The 27,133-nt window shown below is 40.9% G+C and overlaps 1 protein-coding gene across 5 annotated transcripts in view; it reads left to right on the top strand.

Annotated features, from left to right (window-relative positions):
- Positions 1 to 26,251, top strand: part of EPS8 (epidermal growth factor receptor pathway substrate 8) — a 125,322-nt gene extending 99,071 nt beyond the window's left edge. For 3 of the 5 annotated variants that reach the window (XM_053943497.1, XM_053943499.1, XM_053943498.1), the window contains exons 15-22: positions 670 to 853; positions 5,001 to 5,134; positions 8,418 to 8,529; positions 9,405 to 9,548; positions 17,143 to 17,380; positions 20,979 to 21,159; positions 21,886 to 22,015; positions 24,834 to 26,251. In XM_053943497.1, coding sequence (XP_053799472.1) covers positions 670 to 853; positions 5,001 to 5,134; positions 8,418 to 8,529; positions 9,405 to 9,548; positions 17,143 to 17,380; positions 20,979 to 21,159; positions 21,886 to 22,015; positions 24,834 to 24,947 — 1,237 coding nt within the window. In that variant the 3' untranslated portion in view covers positions 24,948 to 26,251. Of the gene's footprint in view, positions 1 to 669; positions 854 to 5,000; positions 5,135 to 8,417; positions 8,530 to 9,404; positions 9,549 to 10,370; positions 10,407 to 17,142; positions 17,381 to 20,978; positions 21,160 to 21,885; positions 22,016 to 24,833 lie in introns of all 5 variants that reach the window. The other 2 variants (XM_053943501.1, XM_053943500.1) reach the window with 2 other exon arrangements.
- The last annotated feature ends 882 nt before the right edge of the window (positions 26,252 to 27,133 follow it).

Genomic DNA, 27,133 nt, shown 5'->3' with positions numbered 1-27,133 from the left:
CTTCCACTGTGAAGACACAGCAGTTTATATTGTGGGACAGAGTGTTGTGTGGTGCAAAGACAGAGCAGGACAGCATTCATTTAGCATTCTCAGCAGAGAGTGCTAGTGGAACTCTGAAAAGTAGTACAGTGTTTTATAAAGATCAATCTGGACCATTAAACAGCAAATGTGTTGATAATCCTTGTGTCCTGGAGCATGTAGAGTTGGGTGGGGGTAATGTCTGTAAAGCTATTGTTGGTTTTTTTGGTTTTACTGTAGCTAGGCTCCCTAGGTTTCCATGCTTTCAGGTGTTCTTACAAAGCTGGCTGTTTCTCTGGAGCCTTCTGTTGGTGCTTTCACACAAATAGAGCATTGCAACATTTTTCCCCACATCTCACCATTAAAACAAGTCCTAGATTTGTTTTGATTGATTCTTCCACTACCCATCCTTTGCTGTAAGGCAGAAGTTTGTTGTGTTTTAGCCCTGTCGTGTCCTTACAGAAGCAGCAAACTCCTTCTGCCGGGCACTGCAGGGAGGACAGTTGGGGTAAATGAACGTGCTCTGCTCATTCTCCCTGTTCTAGCCTGGTTCTGCCTGTTCTGAAGCATTTCAGTTTCTATAACTGGACCCTCATTGAACCAGCATTCGTGTGGCCCTCGACACAGATTTCTGACTTGCCTTTCCCACAGAGCTGAATGGCCAAAAGAGCATTTTATCCCCCCGTACGTCCCCCGTTTCCGGAATGGTTGGGAGCCTCCTTTGCTGAACTTCATGGGAGCCCCAAAGGAGCAGGAGCTCAACCATTTGGCCGAGTCTGTGGCAAACGTGGCAGAGCAACAGCGGAAGCAAGAGATGAAAAGACTGTCCAGTGAGGTGAGTTACTGCAGAAGTGTGCTGTTAATTAGCTAATTAACACCAACCCCTTCCTTCCTAAGGGCAAGGGGTGTTCCTGGAGTGAGCACCTGCTCTGTCACTGGAAGCTCCTCACGCTCACAGGCAGTTATAGGAAACCAAACACCTGCTCAGGCACCAAAAATGCAATTAGGATAATATAAGGTTTTTTTTGCCTACTGCTCTCCTTGAACCTGGGCACTTCCCTGCCCCAGCTGGGAGGACAACCCAAGCTCCTGAGGCTCAGTTTGGTCGAGCTCTGCTATCAGATCCCATTGATTTTGAGCATAAATACTTGGGGCAACGTTTGAACCAAAGTGCTGTCAATCACAGGCACACGATCTAAAAGAAAGGAACCCCCCCTTTTTGGTGGAATTTTGGGCTTAAACTGCTTCCTCATAAACGTGGGATTTATTAGTCCTTTCATTAATCTATTGATACTTTCACTGTATTGCTTATAAATATTCAGAGCTGCTCTCAGGGCAATACCATGTCAGGTAGATTAGGCCTACTTCAAAAAAAACCCTGCTGATTAGGAAAATGATTGTAGGTAGCATTTACCAAAACTTTTCTCAAAAGGAATGCCACAAATGTAGCAAATTTTAGGTTATTCTCTTTAAAGAGTGGAAATATTCATGGCTAAAGCCTTTAGAGATACCAGGGTGCATTTTCTGACCAACTTGACAGCCAGCCCCTTGTTTCTCAACCAAGATTTTATCCCTTCTTTTTCAATAGAATTTATCAGAAAATGAGCTTTGATTTTTGTGAAAATTTTAAGAATACATGTGGATTTTATTGCTTTTTAATTAACAAAAAGAGGGAATTGCCTTTTTAAACATAGAAAAATTTCCCTTTTGGAAGGTTTTGTCTTTTGCTGGGAGGACACAAGATTTAATTTCTAGTTTATTTTTCTATACTGGTTTGAGTTTAAACCTAGTGTTAGCTAATCCAGTGTACTCTTAGCAGCTGTGAGATGGAAGTACACCTAAGAATTTCCTAGGTTCACTTAAGAGTCTTTTCTATCTTGGGGAATTATTATTGGCTGTTATGGGATGTTGTCTTCTTGCAGATCAATTCTCTAATTTGAGAGAGCAAAATCTCCCCAACAAAAACTTCCCAGTCACATTAAAACTTTATTTGCATGAAAATCTCCATTAGTAAAAAAAAAAAAGGTCTACTCAGCTATAGAGACAAAAAAATAAATTGGGAAAAACCCTGCCAAGCAAAGGGGGGATAACATGATTCTTTTTTGATTACTTAAAGCACTGTTTGGCTTTATGCCTACCAAGATGCACAAGAATGAATGTGACAAGAAGTAAATATTGCCAGTGATTCATTTTGAGAAGAAAAGCCTTTAGTGAAGTTAATGGGCACAGTAAGGTGAAATGCAGCTTTTGCCATTGCTATTGCCCCCCCTTCCCTCGTGACCTCCCAAAAAACATCAAACATTGTCTCATTTTTTACTACTGATCTACATTTCCATGTGGTTTTTGATTATATTATGTTCCTTCTAAATAATAATAACAACAACAACAACAGACAACAGTATTGAAACTTTCCTGATAGTATTTTAAAAAAATCATTAATTTTTCTCTTCTGATCATTCTAAGAACTTCATGTTGTTTATTTATATAATAACCTAAAACAAACCTGAAGGGGGAGAATATATTGAGGTGTTTCAATTACTTGTGTTTCAGGGAGTTGATTTCACTTCAGTCTTTTTCTTGCACTGGTAGTTGTTTATGCCAACTTAACCTCTTTCTCTGAACCTTCAAAAGACACATAGAACAACAACAACAAAAAAAAATATATATCCCAGTTCATTGAAGCAGTTTGTGTGCCTGGTTCCTGGGATGTCAGGCATTGGTTTCATGGCTGTCCCTGATTCCCAGAAGGTTCTGGGCAAATGATTTCACCTTGGTACCTTGGCTCCCTGTGCCCAGGCCTCCCCAGCACATCCCTGGGGGAAAGGCACTGAGCTGCCTAATAGCTGTGAAATGCTGCAGGGGCTCAGCTGGAAAAAGCTGCCTGAGAGCAAGACGCTGTTTTGTCTGCAGCAAAAGCACCGCCCTGGAGTGGGTGAGACCAGGAAAATTATTCTTTCATAAGTCGGTTGTAACAGCTTGTTCAACGAGGAGTGCTGTGTAAATCAGATGAGAATGGAAATGTTCATCTCTTGCTGCTGATTGGCCTGGTGTGTCAGTGTGGAATTCATCTCCCCAGAGCCAAGGCTGCCTGTGCAGAGCTGTGCTGGGAGAGGAGAGAGGGTGCATGGCCCTCTTCTCCCTGCTGGGCAGGGCTCTGGTGTCAGGAAAAGTGTATTGGAGGTTCCCACCCCTAAAAAGTCGTTTTTTCTGTCCATTCCTGCATTCCTGACTCTTAAGATCCAGCCACACATGCAGCTCCTAGCAGCTCAGCAATGAGGACTTCAAATGGTGGTGAAGCATCCACCAGAGAGTGTCCAGTGAGGCCAAAGTGATGCAAATAATTTCTGTGTGAAGCAAAGTGAATTCCTGCCTCATGGGTGTCTTTTGATGTAAGGCATAAGCCAGGTGACACTGCAGATTTTTTCCAAAGACATCTAGCAATAGTGCTTTAAAGATTATTTTTGTTGTATGGGCAGTTCTGTGGGGTTTTATTTATTTTATTAATTGCTTTTCATAAACCCTCAGTCCCCTAAGGAAGGGTCTCTGGGTGCTATGACACCTGGGGCAGAGATTAGGTGAGTAACTTTTCTGTAGCCACATTAACAGAACTAAAATAAGACAATAAAAATAATAAGCCAAAAGCAAAAACAACGCAGGAGAAAACTAAAAAAAACCCACAACAACCCAGGTTTAAAGATCTGGCAAATTCTGGTGAATCTCAGCCAGCCTAACTTGTGCAGATGGATGGTATAAGGTAGTGATATAAAATTAGCTATTTCAATATCATAATACCCACAAATGAGCTGTTAAGCTTGGTCTTGCTTTTGGAAATGGTGATTAAGATAATTTTTAACTAGAAAGGGAGTATCGATGCTGAATTTAAGATTTTTTTTTTCAGTTAAAAAAAAAAAATTGCTTAAACCCTTGAATGTTCTTACACATGTGCTTGTGATAAAGTATGATTATTTTCCCTAATTAAAATCCATAATTATACCACCTATCCTTTTTGCATTTCTTCGTGGACTATAGCCATATTCAGTGGGGGTGTGACATGAATGATCCCTTGCACTAGAGTGATAATTTTCCTTCCTTCCTTACACACACTGCTGGCTGGCCTAGGGGCTTTTGGCTTGAAGTGTACATCCAGAACAGAAGCTCAGAGCAGTTTCTCTGTGCAGGCTACTTTCAAGCAGTCCAGCCATTGTTTGTAAGTTGTGCTGCTGTGGTGATATCTGAGAGATGACACAGCCCTTGCCCCAGAGATCTGTTTTCCCACAGAGCATCCCCTGCAATATTAATGCAGTGGGATAGCTCGGGGTAGAAATTCTTTTATTCTCACCCCTTTGATCTCCGCATCCATGTACTTGAAATGCAGGAGTTATTAACTTTTCATGGCAGAACCGTGGGCACCTGAGGATGGGGGAATGCTGACAGGGCCCCTGCGGGGGCTGATGGAGCACAGGGGAGGATGGTGTTGGCGTTCAGGAGCACACAGAATCACGGGATGTGATTCTGTGCAGGTGCTTTTATTGCAGAGCTCTGGGAATCAGGGGTGCAGACCCAGATCTGACTCCCACATGGCTCTCGAGCTGAACGTATTTTATATTCTATCGTTATAAAACTTACATATTAATTATTAAACTTATATTGTTCTGTTGTATACATTGACCTTATTCAAGCATGGGTTTCTCGTGATCTTTCTCAAGCCCCTGACCATAATCTGATGATTATTCTTACGATTAAGCAGTAATTATATTTAATTACTAAACAGTCATCGCATCTAACAATTCTATCATTTATCATACACTGGTTACGCAGGTGCAGCTCTAGCAAGTACAAGGCCAGTACTTTCCCAGGGTATATTCCCAGGGCCTGCCAAGCCTAACTGTCCTCCTAACTCCCCAGATGCCCGTGCTTTTAGAGCCCTTTTACTGTGGGTGGCACTAACGCAGCGGTGGCTTTGTTCCCTTTTTGTCTTGCAGCCTCCCGGCGTTCCCGACTACCCCCCGGCGGATGGGTATGCATTCGGTAACACGGTGTACAAGAGAGGGCCTCTGCTGGACCAGGGGGCAGCTGTGGCTGCCTTTAAGCAAACTGTTAGCCGACATGTAGATAGGTAACCCTGCCCCGCCAGCGGCCGTGCTGCTGTGGAAAACTGTCCCCACTTCTTGCTCCTGGGGTGCCGGGGTCTGTGCCTGCCTCCGCTTGTGTCACTGTGTCTGCTGGGGAAGTGGTTCTGTTTAGCACTGGGTATTCTGCTTTTCCTTTAAGGTGTGTCATTAGCACTCTTTTAGTAGAACCTCTATGAAATATCCTGTTTACCTGTGACGTTAAATTGCTGCTTTTGTCAAGAATGATGCAGTGGAGTTCCAACCCAAATTGCAAGCACAGAACCCACCCACTTCGGGTCAGATTTTAGTTGTGATTTGTTTCATGTTTAAACACACTCTTTGCTCTTTTCAGAATTACAAAGAATGACACGTCTGCTCTGAGGTTCACCTGTCCTTGTTTTGGCTGATTGTTTGATTTTCTTAGCTGCTCACTTAGAGCTCCATCATCTCCTGCTTTTTGTTTTCTGGGCTGGTGTATAAATACCCACTTTCAGAACAGTGACACCTTGTCTCTTCCATCCTCTTTTCAAATGTTACAGAAAATACTCTGAAATGACTGCATAGAAAACAGTGTCTTTTTGCACATCCTCTTTCACCCCCTTTATTTTATCCTAAAAGTGAATAACTTGACAAGATGATATGCAGTGATCCTTGGCCTTGTCTCTGGGGAGAATTTATACCAGCGCAAAGTGTGGAAGCAGATCAGTAAAGAAGCACTGGAATTGCTCTCCTGTACCAAACCATGTTCCATAGATACTGTATGAAGAGTATTTTGTCCTACAAGCTGTGGAAGATGTTTAAACTAAATTTTGGGGATCAACTTTCTGGTTAAAGCATCCTCAATATAACTCCTTTGGTGAAAACCCTTTAAGAATCCCTAGTTTTGAGCCATGTGCTAAAAGATCCTGTTTTTAATCTGCATGCAGGCCAATTCCCATGTGGTGTGCAGGTTGAAGACAATTAATTTCTCTGAACTTTGGATTTATTCTTCATGGCAACAGCAGCAGAGTAGTCATCTCTTAGTTGTTTTCTCAAACTTGATTGCCTGTTGCATTCTTGTCTCGGGACCATTTGTTTTGAAATCTAGATGATCTGCACTCTAAATTCCTTTCCCTTACCTGTGATGTGGTAAGACCTGTTTTGTCCTTCCAGAATAAGAATATTCCATGCAAAGGCTTTTGCCTCCACTTCAGTTTTCGAGAAAGAGCCTTACTGCATTGAGCTGTTGATGGTATCAGTGCCTGGAACAGAAAGAGTTATCCAAGCCTCCTTTGTGGCAGCAAAGAGAAATGGGTGTTTCTAGGAGGCAGTTCATGAAAGGTGACATTAGTCTTTGGAAAGCTGTGGAATGAGACCTGCTGTAGTGGTGCCTGCTTCTCACCACTGATGTGAGACATGCCTCCCTCGGGTGATGCAAATAAAGTGTCAGTTTTAGACTTTCAGTGGATATTGGGTATTTCAGGGACTCCGATGCCACAAGAGCACTGAATAATTTTCAGCAAGTTTTGTGCTGTTTCAAAGCAGCAGCTTTTTGCTGTGTAGTTTGGCTTTCCCTGTTCATTTGAAGAAAAGCTCTCTGAAAGTCTGTGCAACCCTCAAGGCTCTCGAGCAGGGTTCAGTGAGGAGCTGAGGCCTGAAATTATGGTGTGTGTGCTAGGCAGCAAGAAACACAGTGTGGGATGGATGGAGGGAAGTGATCAGAATATTTGTGCCCAGAGTAAACTGGCTCATTAGGCTGGACTTGAAGAATTAGGGTCTCTTCAGAAGCATCCATCCATTGTCTGACCCATGTTCTGGGCATGTTGCTAAGCTGACTAAAACTTAAATGTAGACATTTTTAAAATTTCTTCCTGAGTTACATTTTTGAAGTAATCAGGATAGTTAGGTGTGGACAAAATAGGAAGACACAATTATTGACATGATTTTGGAAAGGCTGCCTAAAAGCGAAAGTACTGTCAGAGCTACATTAGTCACATCTCTGAGATAGTTAGAAAGAAAATCAAAATTATATTAATTTTAGGAAAAGTTGGTATTACTCACACATTGTTCAGCCTCGTAACAGCTATTCTGATAGCTGGGGGTCATTTTCACTCTCTCCTTAAATACTGCGAGTTTTTTTCTCTTTCTTTCAAAATAATCTTTCAATCTAAGTATGATTTTCCTTGGTTCTGCTCTTCAAGTCAAGGGAGACAGTTCTCCACAGCCATGCAGTAGCCAGGTAGCTGCTGGATTGCTCAGGCACACCTGGAACCCAGAGTTACACAGCAGCAGCAGCCACCTGTGTTCATATCCCCAGGCTGTGACCTCGCACCCAGCATTTCAAGCCATGAATTGCTTCATGTTTTAATTAGCTGTTTGGATTTTATTTATTATTTTATGTATCTATCTATCTATTCATGTGGGTTTTTTTCTGTTTGTTTTGTTTCTTTACTGTCCAGTATGGGTTTATGTTGTTGGATATAATTCACAGCAAGTGTATAAAGTTAATGGACTGTGCAAGTGTATAAAGTTACTGGGGGGGTCTCTGGACCTGTGGGCTGGGGAATTCTCAGTTGAAAAGTGTTATGTCAAAGAAAGCAGCAGCTCCATAAGCAAAGGCATTCTGGGCAGGTCTTTCCTCATGGAAACAGAGAGATACAGAGCTTGCAATGAGTCCTGTGTGGAACTGGCAAGAAGTTATCTCTCATTCTTAATTGATAAAGTAACTTGAAGTTGTTAAAGTTGATGGCATCTTATGGTCAATTAAGAAAACTGATCTACAATATGTGAACATTTTTTAGAGCTTAACTCCATTAGTATTGATGGCAACAATTTATTCATCTATTATGTATTTGAAGCAATCTGTGATGAACACTAGAAATACAATTTCATACAAAGCCTAAGCTATCAATTATATCCTAAGTATAGTCATTTGTTTATATGGCAAATGACTGTTTAACCTTCTGTTGGAAAACAAACTAAATACAGAGTACATGTTTATTTTGAAACAATAGCACCTGCTAATCTAGGTTGTTATCATATATCTTGCAAGCAGCGAGCTGATAAAGATTAGCAGTTCTTGAGGTCTGTGTATTTCAGCCACCTCTTTATTTTGTTTTATTTGTACTTTTTTTTGGCACTTAAATCAGTGTGTTATGAATAGGTAGTTCTACAGCAGCATCTCATTATGGTTGAGAGGTTTTTGTTTTAAAAAATGTTATTTGAAAAAAAGGTTATTTGAAGAGGGCATTTTGTGTTTTTAGTTGCTTGACTGTCTCACTGAACAAGAGTCTGATCTTTGCTTTGCAGAAATTATGAAGCACACAATAAAGCACAGAGCAAGAAATACGCCAAATGCAAGTACGAATTCGTGGCAAGAAACAACAGTGAGCTTTCTGTCATGAAAGAAGAGATTGTGGAGGTAATTTTGTTTGCAAAGACAACACACAAATTTCTGGTGCTGCTCAAAGCTGAGGGTACCTTTCCTGTGGACAGTGTGGCTTTCCTTCATGTTTGCTTCAATGTGTTTGACTTGTCTGCCTCAGTATGGAAAGTTCAGTTAATTTGTTTTGCATTGATTTTGCTGACTTAGGAAGGGTGCTGTAGAGATCCGTGCTCGAAATACATTTGGGTGTTCCTTCCACCTTCTCCAGGGTTGCTTTAAATATGAAGTAGTGTTTAAATAACTATCTGTGTACACATAGGATAGAGAAGGACTGTTGTTTCCAAGAGGATGTGGCACCATAAAAGTGAGATACCTTTGGAAGGGAGGGAGCAACAAAGACAGAAAATGCTGAGTGTGAGAAAGTCAGTGTGAGGCAGGCAGTCAGACTTCTGACTGCTCCAGGCCATCCTGCTCCCATTCCCTGTTTACTAAGGAGTGTTGTATCTCCAAATTTGTGCTCCCCCAGAGCTGCCTTTACTTAGGTTATTTGTACTTATTTATTCCTTTTGTCAACAGCCTGTGGGCTGTAGAGATGGCAGCATCTCTGTGCAAGTGTTTGGGTTTTGTTGCACTGTCTGATCCAGCACGTTCCTGAGTTTTACAGAGCTCCATCACACACTTAGATATTCTTTCTTGAGAGCCCCATTTTGAAAAGTGCAGTGGAACCATGCAGAGTTAGTGATGGTGGGAATCAGGGAAGATGCAGGAGTTTCTCAGGGTCTCATCTGTGCAAGATCTGTTGGCAGACACAGAACCTGGCAAAGCCGTGGTTTTATTTTGAAATGAGTCACAGCCGAAGTACTGGAGGAAAGTCAGAAAAGATATGTAATTAATTTGCCAAATTATTTCAGATTCTGGATGACAGAAAGCAGTGGTGGAAGGTTCAGAACAAAAGTGGCAGCACAGGCTTTGTGCCAAACAACATTTTGGACCCTCTGAGGAACGCAGAAGGCGGTCAGGGATGGCCAGAGCCTGCCTACACCCGCACCATCCAGGTACTGTCCATCCTGGGAGCAAAACCTCCTCTGGAACTGTCAGTGTGTGCACAAAAAATTCACATTTCTTGTAGAGGCTGAAGGTGACTTGAGGAGTCTTTGCTTCTTTTAGCCAGGGTCGGGATTAAATGTGCGAGAGGGTGTTTCTTGTTGGGACTCAGATGTTTGTTAGTTCTTACCCATGTCACAGTCTCACAAACCCCGAGTTCTGCAGCACTTCACTCTGACAAACTGAAAATGGAGCCCTGTCTCTCTCTCTAAAGGCCTTTTAGGGATAAACTGTCCAATTAAGAAATGACACCTCAATTATTTTCACTCTTAACCCAATAACCAACCACCCGTGCCCACAATGGGGACTTTTTTATCCAATTACACAAAACCACCCAAACCCATGGGGAAGGAGGAGAAGAAGAAGGAGCAGCCTCCACCCTAGAACCTCCATCTTGCTTTATAGATATTGCTGCATTCCAAACCCTTAAACTCTGAGTTTCCCACCCTGTGCTATCACACACTTCTATCCAAACTGCACCCCCACAATCCCAGTTCTGCCATTCCATTTTGGAAGCTTCTCCAGGGCCTCAGGTCAATGCAGAGTTCTCCTGGGGGTCAGGGCCTGGCAGCACAGAAAGTCTGGAATTCTCAGCAACCAGGGTTCCAGCAGTGATGTCTGTATTTCACAGAGAATCCAGCTGATAGAGATACTGCAAAAATGTTTTACCTTTGTTTATTTTTACCTGCTTATTTGCTTAGAGGTGGTGACTTCAGTCCTAGTGGATGTATGTGCATTTATTTTAATTGCAAATATCCTTTGTGAATTGATAGCTGTTGATGCCAAAGAAGGAGTTTGAATTATTTAAGGTAGGGTCATCTTTGTTTTTCCTAGAAGAGTGAACTCTAGCTTTTCCTTTTATTTTCTGTCTTTGTGTGTCTCTATCCCAGTCTTGAATTTAATTATTGTAATTTAGGCGTCATAAAAGGGAGGTATATTTGCTTTTGAATTCACAAAGCAGGTATTTTTCAATTACGATGTCTGTGCATCAATAGCACTCTATTATCCTGACCTCATTTTAGTTTTCTGTCTTTCATGTAGTGGTGTGGAACTAATATTTTTGCTGTTGTTATTTCTTTTATATGTTGAACAGAATTAGAGAGAAATAATTTTAAAAAATTCTTACATCAGCACAATTATCCACCCAAGTAAGGATATATAGGATAATGTTGTAATATATATTTTTAGACAAAACTTAAGGGGGTTAGAGGCTGCTATATATATGTTCTATTTTCTAAAACCTCTTTATTTCCTCTTTTTTTTCCTAATAATCTTGAAAGTTTAGGCAAACAAGTTTGAATTAAGCAGAAATCCCAGGCCTGCCTCTAAATCAGACTTGTAAACCAAACTTCTGTTGAATATTAAGTTTAATAATTTAATGTAATCTAATATTCATTCGTTGTGTCTGCACCTCCCAGCTGATGACTGGGAAATGCCACAATGTTTTGCAAAATAATGTAGTAGACCTGCCTTGATCTTGGTGGGCTTGACTCAGACCATTTCTGAGCTTTCCTGCCCCAGAGTGTTTGCCTGCAGCATCCTGGCTCATTCTGCACTGATTGTGGATTTGCCTGTCTGTGAAGTGAAGCATGCATCTAGAGTGCTTTTCAAACCCTGATTGAAAGATCTGGCTTGGTTTTTTTTCCTTCCTGTGCATGTTATTTTGTGTGTTTGGAGTTTGCCACCAAGTCCTGAGCAGACTGAGTACAGTTTTGAGTAGAGGTTCTCACATTATTCTTCTGTAATGCACTGCAGGGCTTGAAGTTCTCTGTTTGAAGTAATGACAAGACATGGCATAAAATAAAATAATCATTTCCACAGAGTATTCTCCATGGACCTATGAAAATTAGGGCCAGGGAACACTGTTTAAGATAAGTTTGTTACTTTGCCCTCTGACAGGTTATTCTGCAGCTTGATCATATTCAAATGTGAGCTTGAAACACTGTGAAATTATTTATGAATATAGGGAATTGCACAGGATAAATGAAGTCTTTACCAAGACATGTCAGTAAAGCTGTTTTAACTTTGGGTGATTGTTATATTTTTAGCACTCCTGAGCATTCTCATTTGTGTGTTTGCCTGTGAGGGACACGTGGTTCATTTGGGAAGTGTTTGCATAGCTCCATCTCTTTTCACAACAGCACTATGAGGCATTGCTGCTGCTCCAGAGAGAACTGAGGCCTTGGAGGGCTGAATGCCTTGCCCAAAGTCAGACAGGAGAACTCGTGGGTAGAGCAGGAAATCAAAGTGGTTCCTATCAGCACTTTTGCCAGAGCTGAACAGGAGCAGTGCCTGGTGCTGTGCAGCTTTTGCTGCTCTCCCAAGTCATCTGCAGCTTTCAGAAAACTGCTTTCCCAGGGCCTGGCTGCTGTGGCCAGCTGCAGATGAGTGTTATGAGCAAGGGCAGTGTCTTCCTTTACAGACTAATCACCTTCGGTGCTCTGCTCACCAAAGGGTCTTTACAGGTTATTGGGACGAATGAAGGATTCTGTTGAAAGAGGATTTTTTCACTTGGTTGTGCTACAGACACCCCTTCTCTGAGAGGTGGATACCTGTTATCACAGTTATTCTAAGAGCTGTAAAGTTTTGGGGTTTTTTTGCTCTCACTCTGTTCCCCTGCCTAGTGACCTCTAAGGCCATGCATTACTTTAAATCCTGATTTTTCACTCAATTGCTTTCAGGATCCAGGTCCCAAAAAGTCATTTGAGAGCACTGAGGTGACATTTGCAGGACATTGCCAGCAATACCCCAGTTATTTAATTATCCTTGTGAGTCAGAGGCTGTAACTGTGTTTGTCTTCTGGTCAGCTGAACTAGTTCCAGGAAACAGTATTTTTGCTTGTCTGGTACTCTTGTACTTTCAGGAGAGCATTTTGCCGAATTCTTCTATTTTCTACTATTGTTAATTATTGTTTATCAGAGTTTTCTGGGGTGTTGGTCATTTTCTGTGTTCATTTTATTATGAGTCAGCACTGGTATTTCACTATCCTATTATATAGGATTTCCCAAGCACTCTGATTTCTTATTTTGTAAAAGTATTGCTGGTGAACCTGTGAAATAATTCATGATAGCATTTCCTATTTTCTGTGCATTTTGTTAACTTTGTTTTAATGCTCTTGAAGATGAAGTTTGAAGAATATAATTAGGATAGAATTGTGTATCTTGGCGGGCATGTTAATTAATCTCCTGACACCCTTTTGGAGGAGAGACAGTTATATTATCAGTGATGTGTACAAAATCCTAAGGCAGAGAGTAAATGTTTAATAAGGTGCACTTTTTCCTTTTATTTTGTTTTTTTTTTTTTTTTTTTTTTTAGAACTGGGGACAAATTCTAGCTAATAACAATTTGAATAAGTAAATTCTGTCTAAATGTCCTGTCAATCCAGTGAAATCACAAATGTGGTATACCCCACTAAGAACTGCTTAGGTGGTTTTTGATGGGATTTTAGCAGGCAGCAGTTTGCATAATAGCTGAACCCACCAAAGTAAACTCTGGCAAAAGAGCCTGCTTGAAGATTTCTCTTGCAGCCCTGGGTGCCTCATTGGCCCTTTGGCTGAAGATGGGGGGTTGGTTCTCTCGTGTCCCGTCAGTGGAGTCCCAGGACAAGATCCCAACCACAGAGCTGTTGACAGAACTGAGGCTGAGTGCTCTGCAGCCCTCTTGGTGGGCTCGTGTCACTGTGCAAACAGGAATGTGGCTCTCAAACGTCCAGAAAGAGAGCAAACTGAAAGCTCTGTGTCTGTTCACTTCATGAGAGCATTTCCCAGCACCAGCACTGCTTTTGGTTGTTTCCAATGCCTCTTTGTCTGTGTTTCCCATAGTTTGAATATGTATATTCCCTTTTATTAATGCCAAAATAGATTTGAAAACATATTGCTCCCACTCTTTTCCACTGATCAAGAATTAGGGTTGGTACCATTAGCATTTTTATTCAAACTTATTATTGTGCTTCTATTAAAAACAGATTGAATCATACTGAATCTTGTTTTTTCACCAGATGCAGCCTGTAGCGTGTTGAAAACAGCTTTGGGACTTAATTTTTTTCCTGTAAAAACAGAGATTTTTCTGGCAAGAAATAAGAAAACAAAATTTGGTCCCAGTAAGCCTTTATGATATATCCAGATTTTTAATGAGTGTGTGTGTATCATCACCATTCCAAACAGTTTTGAGCATTTGCTCCAATTTGCGTGAATTGAGGTGATCAGAGGGATGAAACACCTCTCCTGTGAGGAAAGGCTGAGAGAGTTGGGATCATTCAGCTCTGGGGAGACTTTCTAAAGGCCTGCCAGTGCCCAAAGGGAGCTGGAGAGGGACTCTTACAAGGGCATGGAGCGACAGAAAGGGGGTAATGGATGAATCTTAATGAGGACAGCTTTAGATGGGATACTGGGAAGAAATTCTTTCCTGTGAGGGTGGGGAGGCCCTGGCACAGGTTGCCCAGAGAAGCTGTGGATGCCCCATCCCTGGAAGTGTCCCAGGCCAGGCTGGATGGGTGTTTGAGCAAGCTGGGATAGTGGAAGTTGTCCCTGCCCATGGCAGGGGGTGGAAATTAGGTGGAACCATCAGGTCCCTCCCAACCCAGGCCCTTCTGTGAGCAGCACCTTTATCTTATCTGCTGAGCTGGACAACATTCCTTGAACTAGAAAAATTAAGCACCTTTTTAATACCTGATGTGACTTAACTCTTATTTTTCTCCAGTTACAAGTGTTCTTTACATTCACTTGAAAATCTTTAATCCTTTGGCACTCTTTTCCTTGGCTTTTTTTTTTTTTTTCTATTAAACCTGTTTCTGTCTGGGTAGGTGCTCTGAAAAGAGCTGATTGCTTATATGGCATCACATGTGTGTGTTTTGTAGCCAGCACTCTGTTCCATGTTCAAAATAAGAATATTAGAATAACTCACTACTAGTTTCCTAGTGATTAAGAAGAGGTAATTACTAAGGCTGATGCTCCTTTAGTTTAAATTGCTAATGTGTATGAAATTTCAGGAGTGATGTGTGAGACAGTTACTTCTTACCTTTCTAACAATACTATTTGATGTGATTTACTCCATTTTCCTCACAGCAATTACTGGGAGAGCTTTCAGAGGTAACTGAATTACTCTTCTGATATTGAATCTCAAAATTTCCCCTTTTGGACTATGTAGTCACCAAATTCTATAGTGCATGCTTCTTTTTGTAGCAATGAATAGAAGTGATGGGATGAATGTGTGGATGTCCTCAAAAGATCTGGAGTTAAAAAAAGAAACGTTAAATGGGATTCAAATATATAATTGGGTTTTGGGCACTGTTTAGCAAAATGCAAAGTGTATTTTAATGTGGTTGCATTTGTAAATTTAGAGTTTGAGTGATGCTTCCAGATTCATTTTTGTTTTCACTGCAGCAAGTTGTTTTGATGAGGCTTATGATTGCAGTACAACATGTTTTTGCAGCTCCTCCAGTAACACCCATTGAAAGTTACATGGAGTTTTTAGCTCTCCTTTTCTGGATCATGATTGTGGCAGTGTGCAGTGGATGTATTGGCTTGTAACAAATCCTCTCTATCATGAAAAAGTTTTACTTTTTCTTTGTATTTTTTTTAAGAAGGTCAAAACACCCATGAAGAAGGTACACTTTGGAGATAACAGTCTAGTAACTGGAATTTGTGAACAAGATAAAAGGTTGTAAATATCATTGGAACCTTTTAGTAGCTGTGAAATTTTAAAATTCTTTGACAAGATTTTGAGTCTATCACAGTACATCTATATATAATAAATTATGGCAAATTTGGTATACACCTAGTGGGGGACTCTTTCCACCAAAGGGCAATTTCATGAATACATTTATTCTGCTTGCTCATTTTTATATTGTGCATTTCACTTTTCTCGTTGTTTGACAGTTAAAGAAGCATTTATTTTCTTGACATTGTAGCAGTAAAATGCAGAAGAATCAGTAATGATTTTTTTTTTAAATATCCCCACATTGCACAAAAGCAGTTAAGAGGGAGGCCTTTGAACAACTAAATGATGAGATAGAAACAAATGAACAAACAAAAAACTTTAATGGGAGATGTTTTGTAGGAATGTATACGTAGAAACAAATGAACAAACAAAAAACTTTAATGGGAGATGTTTCATAGGGATATATATGTAGAAACAAATGTACAAACAAAAAACTTTAATGGGAGATGTTTTGTGGGATATATATGTTTGATTTAGTAGCTGACTATTGTGGTTTAAGTGAAAAATCATCCAAGGGAAGCAAGGCTCCTTTCTCAGGGTTAATTGATTGGCCAGAGAAGCCAATGGGATAAATTTTCTGCTGGTGTAAATCAGTATTGCTGCAATGGTTTGCACTCACTAATAAATGCCTTGTCCATCAGCTGGACTTTGCTGAGCTGAGGATTCCTCTACAAGGGCAGCTGCTGACATTTAAGGAAAGTTTGATTGTTGTCATGGCAGTGATCTGCTGCTCCAATTCTAACATATGGCTCCTACAAATATTTCCCTGCTTGATCTGCTGTAAAACCCTCTGCCTCCAGGGGAATAGGGAAAGGTATTTCAGCAAGGAGCAATGAATCTGGAGAATGTATTCATCTCTCTTCATACCAAAGTAAGCAGACTTCTTATGACTACGAGATGAGGCATCCCTACTGAGCAAACAAACTTTAATATTGAATCTTCAAGCCGTGTTAGTCCAAAATTGTGGAGAGGGAACACTGCTAAACAGTGAGAGATGGAGTTGGAACTGCCTGAAAGCAAGGGTGGCTTATGGATTTGTCTGTCTTTATGATTGCTCTGGGAAAATACAGGTGTTCTTATGTAACTGGTCCCCTTCTAAAGGCAAAGAAGAAATAACTTCCCAAAGTTATTCTTGAGACACCTGCTAGCTAGTTATTAGCAGCAAGATAACTTACCTGTTGTTAGAACGTTGTACGAAGTGGGGGAGAAAGAAATAACAGCCCTGTTCCAAGAATTGTGCAATCTGGGGCTTGTTTTTTAATTAGATTATTGCCTTGAGATGGCTTGTAGTGATCATGTCAATAGCTGAAAAGGCACAGATGAATGGATAGGAGGAGCAGGAACCTCTTAAATGCTGTCTGCAGTTCAAGAAACAATGCATTATGCTATCCTCAGACACATTTATAAGTTAAAACATTAGTTGAGTTTAGGTGTGGCTAGATGTGCTCATTTTTCAGGGTTTTTTTTAATAACATCTCTAAAATAGACATTTTTACACTGATAAAGTTCAATAAGTCAAAAGTTTTGAAAGCTTTTAAAAAGTGCCAGTTAATAGAAGTTTTAGATTTAAAGCCATTCTCATTTATAGAATTCACCCCCTTGAAAGAAAGAAACATATTTCAGAGGGTTTCCTCGCCGCGAGTCTTGTGTCCAGCAGAGAAATCAGCCAAACACCGATGCCAGATCAACTTTTGGCAAAGTTTGGGACGACGTGTGGCAAGTGAGATGCCTGTGTGGGACAAAAGACACGCTTTGCTGCCAAGTCTGGGTTTGCCTGACGCCTGGCCCAGATGCCCATTCCTTACTGCGCCTCTCTGCCTCCCGCAGAAGCAGCGGACGGAGCACGTCGCGAAGCAGCCCGAGCCGGCCCCCGCCACGCCCTCGCCGCCCCCCACGCCCGCTCCGGTGCCCGTGGCCGTGCCCCTGCCTCCCAGTGCCCCAGCTCCCATCCCAGTCCCCGTGCCCAAGGCGCCGGCCGCCGTCAGCCGCCAGAGCAGCACCTCCAGCGACAGCGGCGGCAGCGTGGCCCGCGACTCCCAGCGGCAGAAGCAGATTCCCGTGGATCGTAAGTTTGCCCTAAGATGCAGGATCAAGAGCTGTCCTCCCGCCCCTGTGCGTCTGGCTTAATTCTGAAGTCCCTTAAAGCTGTGTTGCGGATGAATCGTGGTGGGAAAATGTGGTTTTAACTTCATGTTTAAAATATGGGTTTATCTATGGATGTGTGTGCTTGTCGGAATCTCCCCCAGTTCCGACATGTGCTGACCCTCGTTATAATTACCATAATGGTAATTAGGGAAAAACACTTTATTGTGCCATCCTAAATCACAGAATGACCAGGTTGGAAGAGACCTTTAAGGTCATCAAGACCAACCCATCCCCAACACCTCAACTAAACCCTGGCACCCAGTGCCACATCCAGTCTCTTTTTAAACACATCCAAGGATGGTGACTGCCTCCACCACCTCCCTGGGCAGCCCATTTTAGAACTTTATCACTCTTCCCATGAAAAAGTTTTTTCTAACACCTAACCCAAATTTCCCATGTCTGGGCTCTCTAGTCAGTGGTATCCAACACTGGAAATACTAATATGGCTATGCTGGCTAATGGAGGCTTTCCACCTGAACTCACTGCCACATTACAACCTAAATTGCTTGTAAAATCAGTTACGTTGTTTTCACACTTCAGTTCATGGTCATCCATATTTCTAGGGCGTTTGCAGCGTTCTGAAACACGTATTCAGGGCTCCAGGAGCACTTGCAGGTCTGGGTGATGCACAGGAACCAGGCTGTAATAGTTCTGTAGAGTTACCTTACAGTCTGGCCACCCTGGCTTGGTGAAAGCAGCAGCAACTGGCATGGAGCAGACTTTGCTGTCCTTGTCCCAGGAGGAGACAGGAACATACTCCATACCTCTGTAGCTGGAAAAACCTGGTAATGTGCATCCAACAGTGTGTGGCTGTCTTGAGAAGTTCTGATGAAGGCCACCTTGTAAATATGCCAGTTGAGGCATGCTGAGGCTGCTACTTGGTATTGGCTGAAAAGCAGGTTAGAAAAGCTTGTTTAGTCAGTAATTTCTGTCCTAAATGCACCTTAGGCAATGTGATTGCTTGGCTTAGAAATAACTGAAACATGTAAGCAAGCATTTGCTACAGTTTTTAAAATAATAGCTGTAAAAGTAATAAGCTTTTTGTAGTTCAGGAGTTGACAGCTTTCTGTACTCACTGCCTTACCAGCAAATCCTGCTTCCACTGAGGTAAGAAAGTGGCACAGAGCACAATCCTTTCTGGGCAAGGGCTTCTTTGCCCCCTGTCCCCAGTGGATGGGAAGTGTGCCTGTGTGGATAATCCTGTTGGTGGGGTCTGTGGTGACATTGCCTGGTGGAGAACGAGCTCCTGCCTAAGCTCTGAGCTCAGGAAGGCTCTGGGAACTTTTCATTATAATGGCCTAATGGACTGTCTGGCTGGAAGTCATCAGTGGCTGGAGGAACAGGCTTCACTGCTGCTTCCTAAAGAAAGAGCTGGTTACTTAAATAAAAGCAGACAAAAAAACACTTACAAAAGATGTGGAAAGTGAGGGTGATTTCCCCCACACACACATGCAGAAAAATGATCATTTTATTTCTGTGGAAGGACTTTGCCATAGCATTGCTGTGAATCCTTGAACCCACAGTGGCCCACTCTGTCCATTCGAGATGGAAAATGAGACGACCACGGTTCTGGCCTCTTAATCTGAAGCCCACTTAATGAGCTTCAGGCACCTCAAAACTCTCACAGAGCAGGTGCTTCTGCAAAGGTGATGGGAAACCTGCTGGCCAAGTACCCACCTGAACCCTGCAGAGCCTGCCCCATGCCTCTTTCTGACAACACATCTAACAACAGGAAGAACCTCTTATCTAACAGCTAAATATTTGTCTCTTGATACAGCCTTGGTCTAGATTAAGCAGAAGTCTTTCGAAGTCTGTGTAAATAGAAGGAAGACAGCAATGTTCTGTGTCTCTTCCTGCTTGGGAACACAGCGGGTGCAAGCTTTGATAGCACAGCCTAAAGGCTTTCCTCGTGTAACCCCTGGCAGATTTGCACAAATCACTGAGCTCGTGTCACTGGGCTTCTGACTCACACTCAGGCTGGGGGGAGAGGAGAAAACCCTACACAACGGGGCCTGAATGCCTCAAATATTATAGCAGAGATAATTTTTCCACTTCCAGCCCGAGGCTATTTTGTAAAAGATAAAAGGAAATGGTTAAACCAATGGTTTTTCTTGTTTTTGCCGTGATGATTAAAGAAATAATCCTGGAGGCCTATGTAAAGCTTGTTTTTATTTGTTTAACTGGCTAGAGATATTGGTCCCTGGAGAGGTTTTGAGAGAACCCCTGGAGAGATTTTGAGATAATAGAAAAGGAAAGTAGAGAAAGCAGAAATATTTCTATCTTACAGGGGGTTTTTCATATTGAAGTTCAGTTTTTTCATCTGTTCCTATCAGTGTAATGGGAGAAAAGGAACAGGTTTTGCCATCTGAGTGCATTGAGAGGGTGGAGTAGCTACTCTTTGTGTATCAAAGTGAGAAGCTTGCATAAAGATCACAAAAAATGTCTTGGCAAGGAAATCATGAGAATATTTGAGATAATTGGAGTTGTTTGTCAGAGGATTTTTATAATTGTTCCAATGTTAAAGCACAGAGATTTTAACTGTGTGAAATCAGCATTTTCTCTGAGCCCAAGAGGTTATTTATACCTTATTGAATTCTACCTATTTTTGTGAAGTTATCCACAGAAATTTTTATTGTAATTCTAAACAATTCTCACTGTCATTATAATTGATCTTGTTGAAATGACTGAAAAGCATTTCAGTTTGTTGCCTGCTAATGAACAGCAGCTGAACTAAATGTTTCAGACAAATGGGTTCTGGGGGATAATGAATTCTTACAGTTTTCTTTAAAATGAGAAAATAAGTAAACAAATCTTGCCCAATTCTTGAGTCCCTGGTGAGAGCAGCTACCCCCTTTTTATTTTATATTCCTTTTTTAATACAAAGTGTGACAATATTTCAGCTAAGCAGCCACTCCGGGCTTGGAGTGAATTCAAATTTCTCAAAACCCTGTCAAAATTGCAATTGCTACAATAGCTCATTAGATGTAAGTTGATATATGTCAGCAGCTGTGAAATTTTTTTGCCTGTGTTGATTTGCACAAAAAAGTTGAACTTTCAACTAAAGAACTGTTTGTGGAAAGTATTACCTTCTCACAGTGTGAGCAATCTTACAACCTTCCTCATCATTTTCTTGTTTTCCTTTTTAAACCCTCAACTCTGTTTGAAAAATAAGGCAGACTGTGGCAATTGAATGACCCTCCATTCCCATTTTATTCTACAGCTTGGGTGCTGTCACACTGATCTGCACCTTGCTGGGACATCCAGGCATCTCTCCTTTCTGGGTCTTAGTTGAATTCTCTCTGGGGTTTTTTGTCTGTTTATTTTTGCTTTGTTTTGCAAAGGGAGGATTGGGAATATTGAAATATTCCATGGGGGAAAAGGAGAGTAATAATTCAATCAGGTCTAATGAAGGAATTAAAAAAAAAAAAAAAGAAAGTTTACGATTTAAAGTGACGTCCAAGACATGACTTGGCTTTGATAAAGAGAATGACTCCTGTGAAATCTCTCTGTCTCTGTAGGCAGGAAATCCCAGATGGAGGAAGTGCAGGATGAGCTTGTCCACCGGCTCACCATCGGCCGGAGCGCTGCCCAGAGGAAATTCCACGTGCCACGGCCAAACATCCCCGTGGTGAACATCACCTACGACTCCTCTCCCGAGGATGTGAAAGCCTGGCTGCAGTCCAAAGGATTCAACCCCGTGTAAGGCCCAGGGCAAATGCAGCAAAACTTCTTCAAATATAAAAGGAATTGTTTTCCTGTCAGGACGTGGCCTGACCGCTTTTTAAAATCAGGCAGCCTCCTGAAAATCAGGAGATGTCAGCTGCACTCTTAGAAAAATTAATTTGTTTTTACATAAATACATACATATATATATAGAGATATAGATATATAGATAGATATATATATAGAGATATAGATATATAGATATATAGATAGATATATAGAAATATAGATATATATAGATATATGTGTGTATATATATGTATATACACATAGATATGTTCAAATATATACATATCTATATACATTTATATATGCACCTATATATACACATATATACATCTAAATATACATATATACCACACATATATGCATCTACATATACATATATAAACACATCTATATAGAGATACACACATATGTTTACCTAATACATATATAAAAATATAAAAACATGTCAGTGTGGTTATAGAGCTACAGAAAATCTATATATTTTATATATCTGGATTCTGTATATAGTATATAGTGTATATATGTTTTAGCCTCTACCTAAAAGTGGACTTGTGTACCCAGTTGACTTCAGTAGCCCTGCTGCACCAAGTTTGCTCTGAATGTACTAGCCCTAGCCAAGGCAATGTGGGATGAAGACGACCTTGGGCAGTGTGGCTTTGCTGATTTCCTGTTTGTTCCCTTGGTGTGTCCCAGGACTGTGAACAGCCTCGGTGTGCTGACAGGGGCTCAGCTCTTCTCCCTCAATAAAGAGGAACTGAGGACTGTTTGCCCAGAAGGGTCGAGAGTCTACAACCAAATTACGGTACAGAAATCTGCCTTGGAGGTATGGACAACTCTTCTTACTCACCTAATTTGGGTCACCAATTTTGAACCTGTGGAATTAGATATTTCCTTCTGTGAGGCAGGTGTGTTTTCCTCAGTTCCCATCACATTGATAAACATTCTTTTCATCTGAGTTATTTGGTATTAATTCACTGGAACAGCATTCATCAAAACACCAGGTGAGATCTTCCCCACTTCTAAAGGGGTCCAAAATCATTAGAAATAGCGCTCGAGTTTAAGAGGTTTTGTGGTGTAACCAGACTGCAAGAAGATAAAATCAGCCAAAAAGAGCTTTGGGAGAAGCAATGGGAAGGTAAAATGCCCCTTTTCCTGCTCCTTGCTTTGCCTGGTGCTTGGACAAACACATACTCCCGACAATTTTGGTGGTGATAAGTGAGTTTTGTTTTATCTTTATGGGGGAGATTTGATTTATAGGGCATGAGAAATTGGTAGGGTGAGCCCAGTGCTGTTGGCCTTTCCGGTCAAATGCTGGGGCACCTGCCCTGAAGGGAAAACACACTGGACACTGGGCTTGCAGAGGTTCTGAGCCAAGGATCAAGTGCTGTGGCTCTGCAGCACTTTGCTTTGCTTAAAGAAGTTTTGTTTCTTTACTTAAAGAAGTTTTGTCTCTTAAACACCTTAAGCTTGTATCCAGAGCTGTGCTAAGGACAATTCTTGCCAGTTTTAAACCAGTAAAATTGGAGATAGTCCTACTTTTTTTTTTTTTTTTTAACTTGCTGTGGCAAGTGGAGAAATGCTCTAGATGTGAGATCAAACCGAGAAGTTATATTCTCTACATCCTATTTAGAAGAAAATCTTGAAGAAGTTTAAAATATTTTCCTCTCCTTAAGCTGAGACTGTCTCACTTAAATGATTTTAAGCATATTTTTAAAGACAGGCTTATGATGATGCATATTTTATACTTTACATGGTCAGTGTGGATCAGAGAGCATCATTTTCTAACACTGTCAAAATTGCTTCATTCCCTCCTCCAAGCCCTATTTTCCAGTTAAAGGAAGGGAGAAATATTTCACCTTTACTCTTAGGAATAGAAGTTGCTACACTCCAGGGCAATCCATCATTTCCTAGTGCAGATATATTTGTATTCTTCAACTTTTTTGCATGCCAGTCATCTCATTTCAGTGTACTGAGATGGAAGCAGATTTACAGTGGCATGTGGTCTGAAAAGCAGAGATGCCCTGCACTGGAGGGGTCTTTTCCCCTCCATGCTGTTACTCTGCTTGCCCCAGTTAGGCCTCACTGCAGGAAACTCAGAAGTCCAAACTTATATAATAAATGCCCTACAAGAGTTAGCAGGTACTTCGAGTCTAACAAGGCCATTTTTTTTTTGTCAGTGAAAAGGTAACTGAAATGTTTATTTCTGCCTTGGTTATTTGAGGTTGAGTTTCAGAATTCATGCAATTCCTGATGGCTTTAGCCTGTTGTTTGCTGAATTATGTTGCACCATCCTTTCTCTCCCTATAATAATATCACAATATAATGCATTTCAGGCTCATCAGTTCTGTTGCCATTGATGTTATCAGGAAGGCAAATTCTTTCACCTTGGGCTGCTCAGTTATTCTCAGACAAATATTTGTACATGACCTCTGGTGAAGTACAGTGCTGGGTATCTGCTGATGGTTTTTTATGCGTGACCTCAGTAATGGGTGCTGCACTCGTGTATCTGAAACCAAGAGGGCAAGGACAAGATGAATTAAGACAAGCAAAGCTGCTCCCTCAATTTCAGAGAGTCACTTCTAGGCTCCCTGCTTTGCCCTTCCACTCTGGGAGAGGAGAGCAATGGTATTTTAAGTAGGAGGAGCACTGTAGTTAATTTTGAAATTGTCTCACTCTTTGTGGCACCAGGGACTGCATTTAATGGATATAATGGGCTGAATCTATATGAAATTTTATGAAATCAATAGGAGGCATTTTCAGAGTTCAGAATCAACTGCAGGATTTTCCCCCTAACAGTCCTGGAATTTGCTATATAAATTACAAAACCAGTGTCTTCTTCCTTATTCAGAGGGTATTTTGGAAGCTGATTTTGAAGTTTTGGAGGCGTGCCATGGCCAGATAGTACAGTAGCAGATATGATCTTGGTTTATAATCCCCGAGTTTTATTCAAAGTCATGCACACTTTGGGAAGTTCTGCTCTAGTGAACAGATGTCCCGGCCTTGCTAATAATTTCATTTATGTTGAAAAGGCAATGTTGGCAGCTGCTTCAGCAGATCTGGTTTTCACTCTTAAAAGGTGAAGTAAAGCCTTGTCCTCACAATACTTCACTGTTGCTAATATTGTAATATGGTCCAATTTCTATGAGTGTGCTCTAAATTTGAAACCTGTGTTTCTGAGCTGCAAATGCCTCATGGTGTGTGAGCCTGAGACTGAATCCTTCCTTAGGTCTTGCCTCTGCAATCCCATGTGCATGTGTGACCTCTTAAACCCATCAAGGATTTCTTTTTGGGTTTTTAAAATATTTAAAAATTTCTAAATATTATTGCCCCAATTTTTAAGTGTGGAACCTAACAAACTCATTGAGCTTTACCTCTGCTTTTACTGAAGCCATAATTTATGAACCCCCTAAATATCCAACACCTCCAGGGCCTCATGTGGGAATTAAAGATGCTCAGCAGTGCTGAAATATGCTTTTAATAGTTTGCAGATTTTATTCTGTTCTATATTTAAGGATAATGTAAATACTTTCCTATTGAAGCAGCAAGGTGAGTTTGTTCAAACAACTGTCTTAACAAGATGTTGACAGAGGAATTTCAGCAGCACTCAAAGCCACAAATAAATTCTTCTCTTTTGTTTATAGGCTAGCAGTGGTAGTTCAGAACTGCAAGAAATTATGAGAAGACGGCAAGAAAAAATCAGTGCAGCTGCCACAGATTCAGGTGTGGAGTCCTTTGATGAAGGAAGCAGCCACTAAATGTGTTTCCTCTTTTCTTTAATTCCATTGTCCATAGCATTAAACCATCCAGCTTTGCTTTAGGAAGCAGTGAAGGGGAATGTCTTATTGTATTGTAAATGTAACTAGCCAACATAAAGAAAATTTCCAGTAGTCTCCACAGAAGTACCTGCTGCTGGCTCCTCACCACGAGAAATGAACAGATGAGAAATGCTGTGGGCATTCCTGACAGGTGAAAATATTGGTACATGATTCTTTACACCCGGAGAGGAGGCTTGGCTTTGTGGAATTAACATGACAGATAAAATGGGGCACGTCTTTGTTGGTGATTCATCTGAGCCAGCAATAAAAAAAGCACTTGAACCCTTCAGTAATAATAAGATTCCGAATCCCATCTCTTGCTGTAGTGTGCAATTATGTCTTTTTTGGCTCAGTCTTTCTTGTCAGGCATTTGGCTGCAGGATGTTTACTTAAGTTGTCGGCTCCAGGAAATGTTTAGGGAATGAACAGCAGCCCAACACAGACTGAATCTTTCCTGCACCACTCCCAAGGTGTTTTATTACTAATGATGCTGTTTATAGCAAAATAATATTCTGTACGTTGATTTTATCCGTATTTCACCTGTGATGAACGATAATATTGCACAAGAAAGAGAAACTAGAAAATAGTAACACAACCCAGCTCAAAGAGGTGATGAGATCTGCTGTAGCCATGCAACAACTCACAGTATATATATTTTTAAATATAATTGCATTTTTTTTGTCTGTAACTTAACCCATCAAAAAGAACAGTGTATAATCTAGACTTCTCTGTGTGTTGATCCCAGATATCAGTTTTTCCTCATGCAAAAAGCCTTTGTAATTTCCTTTATAAAAGTAATCTTTTGGAAAAGTGGATTCCTGAAGGCAAAACAGGGGAAAAAAGAAAAGAGAAACATCCCTTCCAGAAAAGGTTATTTTTGGAGATGCAATGATTTTTGTCACAAAATGTTCTGTTTCACATGGTCATGTGATTTTATATATAATATATGTATTATATATAATATATAATATCACTTAATTTAGACAAATTTAATCATCTAGTTTGAGTAAGTTTCATAGTGCCTTTTTCACATGAATCAGCTTAAAGTCTGCAATAAACAGTATTTCTTGTCTGTTAAATTATTGTATCTTTGTGGCTACAAAGACAGTATTGAAATAAGAAAGTAATCTTCGATTTTTGCCATTAGTTTGCTTTTCCTCTGCATACAAGGGAAAAAAATCTATTCATTTTTCACAAATGAAAATTAAAATCTTAATAAAGGTGTTAGTGCCATTTATTGTAAATGTCCTCGCAAATACTACTCCTGTGTGGTTGGCTGTGTGTCCATGTATGTTTTTACATTTGATAAATATTCTTTATGCCTGTCTGCATAAACATGGCCTTATTCAGAAACGGGTCAAGGAGTGGTAAATCCCATTACTTGTAAGTGCAGCAGGAGGAACCTTTTTAAAAGGTCTTTGAAATTCTTATTTAAAACTTAGAGTCGCATGGGAAAGATGTCTGATTCTATAAAAAGCACTGTGCTGGTAACCTGCACCTCTACTCCCCTGATAATTACCAAAATAATTGCCAATATCCATCCTCTGTGCTGGCTTTTATTTCAGCATTCAGCACACGGTTTGCTGTTGCCCAGAAAGAGGCAGCAGCTCTGGGACGTCCCAGACCTTGTGACGTTGGCACCCTGAGGTGTCGGAGGGAGAGCTCACGTTCCACCTCCGAGAGAAAAGAGGTGGCTTCACAACTGTTTGGGGCTTTTTTGGAGCTGGGTTTCTGGGAAGCTGATGTTTAGAAAGTGCCAGACAAGTCTGAACGTGGTCATTGTGCTCAGAGGTGCCCTGGGAGATACTTGGGGGGATCTCCACACACTGCAGGGATAAGCAGAACCATCTTGGGCGTTGGTTGGTTGGTTTGTGTCTTTTTTTCCCAGTTCCCAAACTACTAATGAATTAATAACCAAGTACTCCTTGAGTTCTATTTACCCTTTAAACTTTGCTGAACTAACCACTATGATTTCTGTGCTACAGTCTGGGAAATCTGAATGGTGCTAAGGCAAATATTTGCCTGTTTGCTGGAGTTTCCTTGCTGCTTTAAAGCACTGCAGGGAGCTTCACCCCTCTGCTGCTGTGCAGTTTTTGAATTTTCATTTTGTTGGCATTTATAAGAAA

This window comes from Vidua chalybeata, chromosome 5 (genome assembly GCF_026979565.1).
Source record: "Vidua chalybeata isolate OUT-0048 chromosome 5, bVidCha1 merged haplotype, whole genome shotgun sequence".
NCBI classification, from domain to species: Eukaryota; Metazoa; Chordata; class Aves; order Passeriformes; family Viduidae; genus Vidua; species Vidua chalybeata.
Note: the sequence above shows the minus strand (reverse complement) of the source record. Positions and strands in the feature narration are given on the sequence as shown.